This window comes from Psammomys obesus, unplaced genomic scaffold (genome assembly GCF_907164565.1).
Source record: "Psammomys obesus unplaced genomic scaffold, mPsaObe1.curated_primary_1811, whole genome shotgun sequence".
Lineage (NCBI taxonomy): Eukaryota > Metazoa > Chordata > Mammalia > Rodentia > Muridae > Psammomys > Psammomys obesus.
The window spans coordinates 7,327,922-7,336,821 of NW_026594418.1; the positions used below are offsets into that span (position 1 = coordinate 7,327,922).

Here is an 8,900-nt window from a genome sequence, read left to right on the forward strand (position 1 = left end):
ACCAAATAGTTACAGTTACATAATTAAGCTTAAGTTGTTTAAAATGTTTTCATATAGGTAATACCAATAATGATAAAAAATAATTTAGGTACAGAACTCTAAACTTGTCAAGATAGGATAGATAATCAAATACTTTCTTCCTACATTGCCAAATGCACGTGGACTGGACATTGCACATGTAACATCTTACCTAATAATTTTCATACTGTTTTATAAAATTGTATTGAAAGAAAAGGAGGCTTTCATTGGACTTAAAGGGGGAAATGTTGGTATAATGTTCCTGTGGAATATATACAATTTACCGTTGTTCATTCAAATGCTGATTTCTCTCCCCCACTATCTGGTTTCAACCTGACATTGCATTGTGATGTTTATTCTAAGCATCACCTGTCTCAAGTTTGTGTAAACTTGCCACCATTTGTTTTCTGTATTGTCAATAAAACAACCAGCCAGTGCTGAGCAATGGAGAGAATAAGGTGGGACATCCTAGTCTGAAGGAGAGGAGAAAGAAATGGGAAGAATCGGGAAGGACCGCACTTGGAACCACCAGGAGAGATGAACTGGACCTAAGATATGACTAAAAGCAAGTATAATGTGGGAAATCTGAGTGGGAAGAATCTGTGCAGGCTTGGAGGTGTAGGATGGAGTAATTATTGCCCAGCATTGTGCTCTAGGTTAACTAAATACATCCTATTCTCTGTGTAATGATTTGAGTATGCAGCTGGTTTAGGAATAACTGCTGTTTAACTAAAAGATGAACCAATAATAATAATCAACAACAATGACTCCTGCTGGCTACATCCCTCTCTATGTGTCTTACTCTTCTTGTCGGGCTCTGATCTCTCCTGGCTTTACAGGGCCACTTACTTCCCCCTCTTTGAGCTCCACTAGTGTGGGCCCCTCTCTACCACCAGCACAATATTCTAAGGCATAGTGACTGAATTTTTGAGAAAGGGGAGGGAATCAGATTTTAGATGTTATTAAATATCACTTCCTACCCTGAAATCCTATGGTAGATAAATTCATACAAAAATTTACAAGGTAATGCTCAGAAAATGGGCTACGGATACACTGACCTGCTCAGCACAAATGATTGTGTTTAAAATAATTTCTAAGACAAAATCGAAGTGAGGCATGAAATAGCTCTGAGTAAGGACAGTAGATGTGGCATGTACATGGATACGGTCGTAAGTATGAGATCCGAATGTGGGGCAGAGAACTCAGGATACATTTAGCATCCCCAAAAGGGAGACGAGATAACGGTGGGTGGGTAGCCAGAAGACAAGTAAGTATATTCCAGTGTTGTTCAGGCCAGAAAGCAAAAATGTTAACTGAAGAGGATCTTAATATGTGTTAGACATTGGTGATCATTCTGGAAGGCATTCATTTCATCTACCAATGTATTAATTACATGGCATCACCTAGTTTCAGAGATGCTAAAAGCTCAAGGTTTCACTTGCCTACTGAGGAACTGACACTAGACTCCAGGTAACCTATATTATGCTGCCATCTTTTGGTTGAATTTAAATGCCTTCCTCATCAACCAGAACTATTTTTGATATATTCCAAACACAGAGAAAATCACAATTTTAATTTTTAAAAATATTATACTTTCGGATAAAAGGTAATGATAGAAAAAAACTCATGGGGATATAGAAGGAAACATATACACAATAAATTAACTTAAGTTCATATAAAATCATACCAGCTAAAGACGGACTACAGTCATTGATTTCATCATACTGAGTAATACTTAACATCAGTCTTTTCTGTATCTCAGCACCTCACTGCTGTTTCACTCTGGGAGCAGTGTAAGTGTATAGCAGATGCTCCTAACAGAGTACTTACACGGGGCCGCTGGTAAGTCTGTTCCCAGGGCCATGAATATCAGACATAGTCCTCTGCACATACATGTAACTACATGTAAGCATGTATGTACATGAGCTTACACTCATCTTCTTCCCCTAAGACCCACACTGTCTACACAGACCAGGTACCCAGTACTCACACATGGTCTGATTTATCTAAACACACCTGTTCATTAGTCACTTTCTTTGATGCCAGGGGAGCTCTTCCCTCCCCCAAAAGCACTACCATGCCTAATACCAGGAAGGGAACAGTGCTTTGGAGTATGGGAAATTTGAGCTTCAGAAGAAAAAGACAAAAGTTTTGAATGTACTGAATGGAAACAATAGACTCTTACACAATCAACTATCTTTCCCCAATCATACCAAGTAAGTGTGCATTCCTCTGCTGTGTCTAAGTAACAATTAGTGATTCTGGGAGATACTTTATTAGGTTGACATTTGAAACAGTTGCATGTGGAGGAATGTTTTTAAAACATTAAAAAAATCTGTATGTATTTTGGTTTAGATAAAGCATACTTTTAGTGTGATAATATTCCTCTGATATTATTATCCATCTAGATTTTGATTTCTTGGCTACATAGCAAGACACTGTTTACAAAAAAATAAATGAAATAAAGTGAAGACAAGAAAACTTCATTTGAACATGAATATGCACATACCACACACACACAGAGACAAACAAGGCCATCAGATCGCATAAAACATAAGGCATAGCTACATAACAAAAACCACTTCAAATATAAACCAGTTGGGTAGTTTACACACATACAAACACACACACACACACACACACACACACACACACAAACAGTGCATGAGAGAGAGAGAGAATCATGCAAACATTAACCAAAACAAAGCATAAGTATATATCGGGAAAAGGTGATTGCAGAATAAGAACAATTTTGACTTAATCAGCTCCGTCAAATTACATAATAACCCAGAATGTGCTGTGCATGATGCAGGTTTTTTTTCACACATGTGGCAACTTTAATAAACCAAAAGAAAAAGTCCCAAATATACAAGTGAAAAAAAAATCCAAACAGTTGATGCAGGCCTAACTAATAGCTACTTTATGTACAGCTGTATGTATAAGTTCAAAGAAGCTATCCTATCTGTATGTACAAAAGGCTATTCACAGGTCTGTACATCAGGGACTAAACCTCTGAACTGTAAGCCAGCTCCAGTTAAATATTTTTCTTTGCAATAGTTGCTATGGTCGTGGTGTCTTGTCATTAGCAATGATATCCTAACTAAGACAAGGGGTCACTGAGTCTTTTACTTCCTCTAAAGTCTGGTTTGGAAGGCTGGGGGATTCCTCAGAAGGATCTTAGCTATGTGGAACTGGGTATTTGTGATTCAAGTGGCATTACTGTTGTAGAACTGTCCCCATTGGTTCACCGTAGTGGCAGCTAGCCTAGGGAAAATGGACCATACAAGCCTCCATCTCTTCTCCCAATCATTTACTGATTTCATAGATATATAGAGGAAGCAACACATTTGCAGCCATATTGTAGTAAACTTGTTGGTTGCTTATACTCAGCTGCTATCATGAGACTATAACCTCGTTTTTTAAATAATTTTCACTTTTATTTTATAAGTTAAAATATTAGAGATTAAATGGGCTGAGATATAAAGCAATCCAAATTGTTGATATATTTTCAGATTAATTTGCCCAAATAGTTGTGCATATTTACAGTTCTACTTGAAGTTTCAAAGTTATCAGCCTGTGGATTTTAATGTTTAACTCTGAGTGTGTTCTAGGTACTGCTAGGGCTGTGATAAATAATATTCCATGAAATACCACTGATTAAAAATAAACTTGCTCTCAGTAAGAGTACTTGACTAAGCTTGACTAAGCATTTAAAAAGTACATTGTGTTAAGTGAAACCTTGTACGTAATAAATAATGAGGGTAATAGAAGGTAAGACTGGACAACTGTAATTGTCTCAAGAAAAGTGTTCAGGGAGGCCAGCTCTTTTGTTACTTCCTCAAACAGCCAGCACAATGGGGAAAGTAAAGGAAATGTTCCATAAAAACCTTGAAATGGGAACCAGAAAACCTAAGACATAAACTTGGGGAAATGACACACAGGGAAACAAATGCAACAGAAAAGAACACCATCCATCATAACCTGGGATGCATGAAAGGCAAACATTTCCTAGAACTGCAGTTTTACAAGGTGTGTGCAGAGATCAGTTGTGTTTGTCTGTCACCATGATTCGCAAGCAGCTCCCTGAAATGGTGTTGCTGCTGTTGGCTTCTTCTACTATCTTTTCCCTAGAACCAAAACTGATTCTCTTCCAATCAAGAATAAACAGCGAAAGTTTACAACTACTGAAAGCTTTTCCAATCTCATCAATCCAGCAGTGTCTAGCACACAGGAAAAATTTCTTGCTTCCTCAGCAGTCTGCCGGTCATCAGCAGTACCAGAAAGAACATGCCCTGGCTGCCCTGCACGAAATCCTTCAGCAGGTCTTCATCCTCTTCCAGACCTACGCTTCTCAGGGCCTTTGGGAGGAAAAGCGTATAGAGAAAGTACTGGCTGCGCTCCACAGACAGCTGGAATACGTACAATCACAAGCCGGACTAGAAGCAGAGCAGAAGAGTGACGGCTTGAGTGTGCAGAACCTCAGGTTACAGATTAAAGCATACTTCAGGAGGATCCACAGTTACCTAGAAAGCCAGAGGTTCAGCAGCTGTGCCTGGATCGTTGTCCAGGTAGAAATCAATCGCTGTATGTTCTTTGTGTTCAGACTCACAACATGGCTGAGCAAACAAAGGCTAGACCCTTGAACACTGAAGCAAGAGCTGATGGTGTCAGAGCGGGAGGAGATATATGAGCATTATTGTTTCCTTTCGGGGTAAAATGGCTGCATTGTTTTGCTTCTTCACGTGTTTTAACTGCGTTTTAAGATTGCATGAATTAACCACAGTAATTTTCATCTTGCCGTGCCACGTTATGTTTCCTAGCAACTTTAAATTATTTGAGAAGTAAATTAAATTCATTAAAATTTCGTAATCAGTTCTTCAATGGCTAAATTTTCATATAATTTTGAAGTTAGATATGATGAGTTGTGCCTTAGATGCAGTGAGCCTTCCTCAACATGCAACATTCATTCCAATGAATTCCTTGTTTACCAGAAATTGTTAGAGGCAAATTAACTAGCATCAAATCTTGAATATTTCTGTTACAAGAGACATAATAGAAATAGAGCCAAAAGACTATAAGCAATTTGCACAGGAATGAAAACAGACTTTATCTTAATAATAATAATGATGCAGATTACAACTAAATAGCCTGCTGTTTTAACCTAGTATCTAACACCTCAATGTTTAATTAAGAAAAATGCACAGATTCGACAGACTGCTGAGAAGCAGGAAATTTTTTCTCTGTGCTAGTCACTGCTGGACTGATTGATAAATGCTATTATAATTTACTAGAACAGCAGAAGTTTGTACAAGCCATATTCATATAAGGGAAGATGATTCTGTTGAAGAGAATGAATGGGCATTTCCCTACAAAAGTACCCAAAAAAAGCAAAAATATATATATAGGAAAATGTATTAAATGGTATATTTGGGCAAAACCATGAAATAACTTTGCTATTTGTACTACTGTCTGTGTAGAACTAAAGAACACATGAGAAATAGATTATAGCAGTAAATTACTATGGAGAAAGGTAATGCAGTTTTGGGGAGCCATACTGGGGAAGGAGAGTTTTTACACTTGTTTCCATGTGGTAATTTTGAGTTCTGTGCATGTTACAAATTAAGTAAGTTAAATGCATCTAGATACTTAGAATTATCAGAAATGCAAATGAAAGATCCTCACTGGTAAACAAAGGTCCTAGTTGAAGGACAGAGGAAACAAGACTGAAGCATCCTGCTCTTGGTTGCCAATGGCTGGGAGGCAGAGGGTTGGGAGGAAGCTGAAGGTGCCATGGGGAGGGGTTTTTGCTTCAGGAAAGGTCTGGTGGTGATGGGGCTGCTTCTCTCCTAGCCAAGCCCTTTAAGAAGTCATCACAAAGCAATGTGGAGCAAGATGTCTGAAGTCCACTGAGACTCGGTGTCTTTGCCACGTTATCCAGATACAGGCAGCAAAGCAACAGACCACAAGCCCCACAGCTATTTCTACTTTCATAATCTGCCATGAAAGTTGCTACTGAATGTGGAGGCTTACCAGAGAACCAGCCAATTCCAGTTTGGCTTAATCTTTGCAAGTACCTGTTGGTGGGTGCTTCTAGGTTTGGCTTGAAATGCGCAGGGAGAAGCTGAATGGACTTCTGACTGTGACCTCCTCAGCAGCTGAAAACACAGGAGCTAGCAGGCAGGAAAAAGTCTTTGCTGATGTCACTGTGAGGCCCAGGACAGGATCTGTTTACCTTTAAGTTCACAGGGAAGTAGTAGAGTCAGGGAAGGAAAAAATATTTACCACACTTGACTGAAAATACAGGTCATTTTGCTTCTCATGGTCTGGAAGACTTTTTGTTGTTGTTTTTTTCTAATTTAAACCAGGAAGTTTTCAGAACCAAATCTGTCACCTAACAATTACTCAGTTCTCCAAACAACCTTGCAAGGTACTTGCTGCTATTATCCATTTTTCTCAGGTGAAAACAAGACTCCAAAGATGACGTCATGCTTAAAGCAACACAGCAAACCCCAGAGTAACAGAAGCCAGAGCAAAGGCTCCATGCCAAGGTACCCTGACTTGCAGCTCAGACACCTGCACTGATGTAATATTGTTGGAAGATGATCATTTGTGATAATAATTATATTCTACCTTGTGTTTTGACCTCTGAATTCTAAATTAAAGAGAAGACATTTCTCCTCATCTAGGCATCCCTTTCCTCAGACTGAGAATTTGGATGCATTAACAAAAGTGAGAAGTTGGAGCAGTAATAATTGTTATCATTACAAGAGTGTGGAGTAAGCCAGGCTTTAATCCCACACTGAGGAGGCAGAGGCAGATGGATCTCTGAGTTTGAGACAACCTGGCCTACGGAGTGAGTTCTGGGACAACCAGGGATACATAGAGAAATCCTGTCTCAAAATAAAAATAGAAAGGGAACAAGAAAAAAGAAAAGAGAAAGAAAATAAAGAGGAAAAGTGCAGAATAAAACCATCTTTCATTCTGAATAGCATTCAGTAAGAGTCAGAGGGAAATGGAACAGATAGAAATGCAGTTATCAGACTTCAGCACCTGATCCCAGTGACTCAGACTGTCCAGGAGAGTCTGTGTCCCAGTTTCTACCATTTTCCAAAGCAGCTCCACCAGCCCAGGACCAAGCAGCCAGAAACACACACTTACGGGAAAGCACAAACGCAAACCGTGAACTACAGGGCTGCTCTCAAGTACTTCCCGGTAATTCCTTCAAGTGCAGAGCTTAGAATCTTAAAGCCATACACAGTCTTCTTCACAGTGGCTGGGCATGGCCCTGTGCACTGTGGGGACAGGACAGTGACAACAAAGGCTGGCATTTCAAGGACATGAAAGAGAGACAGTGATTTTTATGGCCCACCATTGGGTACTGAGACGGGTAGGTACGTTTATGGGTTGCACTGTCGTGAGTCGGGCAGTGATCCTGCCCTCACTAGTGATACGTTTTCCGGTTTTGTTTTCCCTTTCTCTCTGGGACACTCCTCCTCATCTGTTACAACCTTTCTATGAGTTTTTCTGTACCATGGTTGAACCTACGTCCACACACAATCATTCTATGTGCTCATCCTTTTTTCCTTTCCTTTTTTTTTTTGGTGGGGGGGGAGCACATTTTGAGATAAATTCACACTACACTGAACTCAGTCTGCAATCCAGGCTAGACTTTGAACTTGAGATCTGGAACAGCTAGGATTGTAGCCTGTACCACCAAACCATTTAACTAATGTGCTCAGCTGAATAAAGAAAGGCTACAATACATTTTTTATGCATTTTCATTAATTTACTTACCTTTTGTTGCTTTCATTAATTTATTTTAAAACTACTGTATGAGCACAGGAGCAATGAAAAGAAAGTGGACAAAAATTTATTAATGGACATCAAAGGCAGAAATTCTTTTTTTAACTTAATTAAAATATAATTACATCATTTTACCACCCCTTCTTCCTCCAACCCCTCCTGTGCTTGCATCCCTCTTCCATTCATAGCCTCCTCTTCTCCAACCATTGTTGTTTTATAGATACATATAAACAAACAAAAAACAAAACAAAACAAAAACCACCACTCAATGCTGTGGAACCAGTTAAGGGGTTGTTCCTATGAAAGACTAGTCCTTTAGTCTTAACTAACTCTGTTAGCAATTATTAATAGCTTGTAAGGCTTCCTCCAGGGGTGTGAACCCATGAGGTTTCCTTTATGCATGTTGGCATGTCAACTGGTATTATCATTTTGGTGGGGGGGGGGGTAATTTGTTTCTTTTGATTTTCTATGTAATTCCAACTTGATGGCATCAGAGAAACCCAGTAATACCAGTTTATCAGGTTCAGTTTAGGCAGCCATGTTGTTGACATTTCTTGGTGTAGCTTTCATGTTATATCTAGAAAGCACAATCTCACAGCCGACTTCTTTATCCTCTTTTTCAATGTTCCCTAGACCTTAGGTGCAGGATGTGTTATAGATGTGTCAGCTGGGGCCAGGCATCCCACAATAGGTTCTTTGCATTTTGACTGATTGTGGCTTTCTGCAATTGCTGTGAGTTGGTCTGGTGCTATGTATTCAAATGCTGAATTCTGGTCCCCAAACTCTGGTTACAATCCAGAGGAGTGCAATCTCAGGTACACTGAACAATGTTGTGTGAAGTTTGCTCCTCAATTATGTCTGATTGGTTAGTAAAGTTGCTGACAGCCAATTACTGGGCAGAACAGAAGTAGGCAGAATGGAAGTTTCCTTCCATGGGATCTCAGGGAGAGACAATGAGGCCAGGAGAAGGGGGCAGAAGGAGAGAAAGAGATAGAATAAAGAAGATTCAGAGAGAGGACGTAGTCTGATGGAGGAGATCCAGCCCAGACAGGACCCATATTGGCAAGGAACTTGGTGGG

The 8,900-nt window shown here is 39.5% G+C and overlaps 1 protein-coding gene across 1 annotated transcript; it reads left to right on the plus strand.

Moving 5' to 3' along the window:
* Positions 1 to 4,082: 4,082 nt before the first annotated feature.
* On the plus strand, positions 4,083 to 4,661 carry Ifne (interferon epsilon). The gene has a single exon (XM_055618982.1). The coding sequence runs from the start codon at positions 4,083 to 4,085 to the stop codon at positions 4,659 to 4,661; it is 579 nt and encodes a 192-aa protein (XP_055474957.1).
* Positions 4,662 to 8,900: the final 4,239 nt, after the last annotated feature.

Bases quoted from the DNA above. Each gene is read 5' to 3' on its own strand.
- Ifne (XM_055618982.1), top strand. From the start codon at position 4,083: ATGATTCGCAAGCAGCTCCCTGAAATGGTGTTGCTGCTGTTGGCTTCT.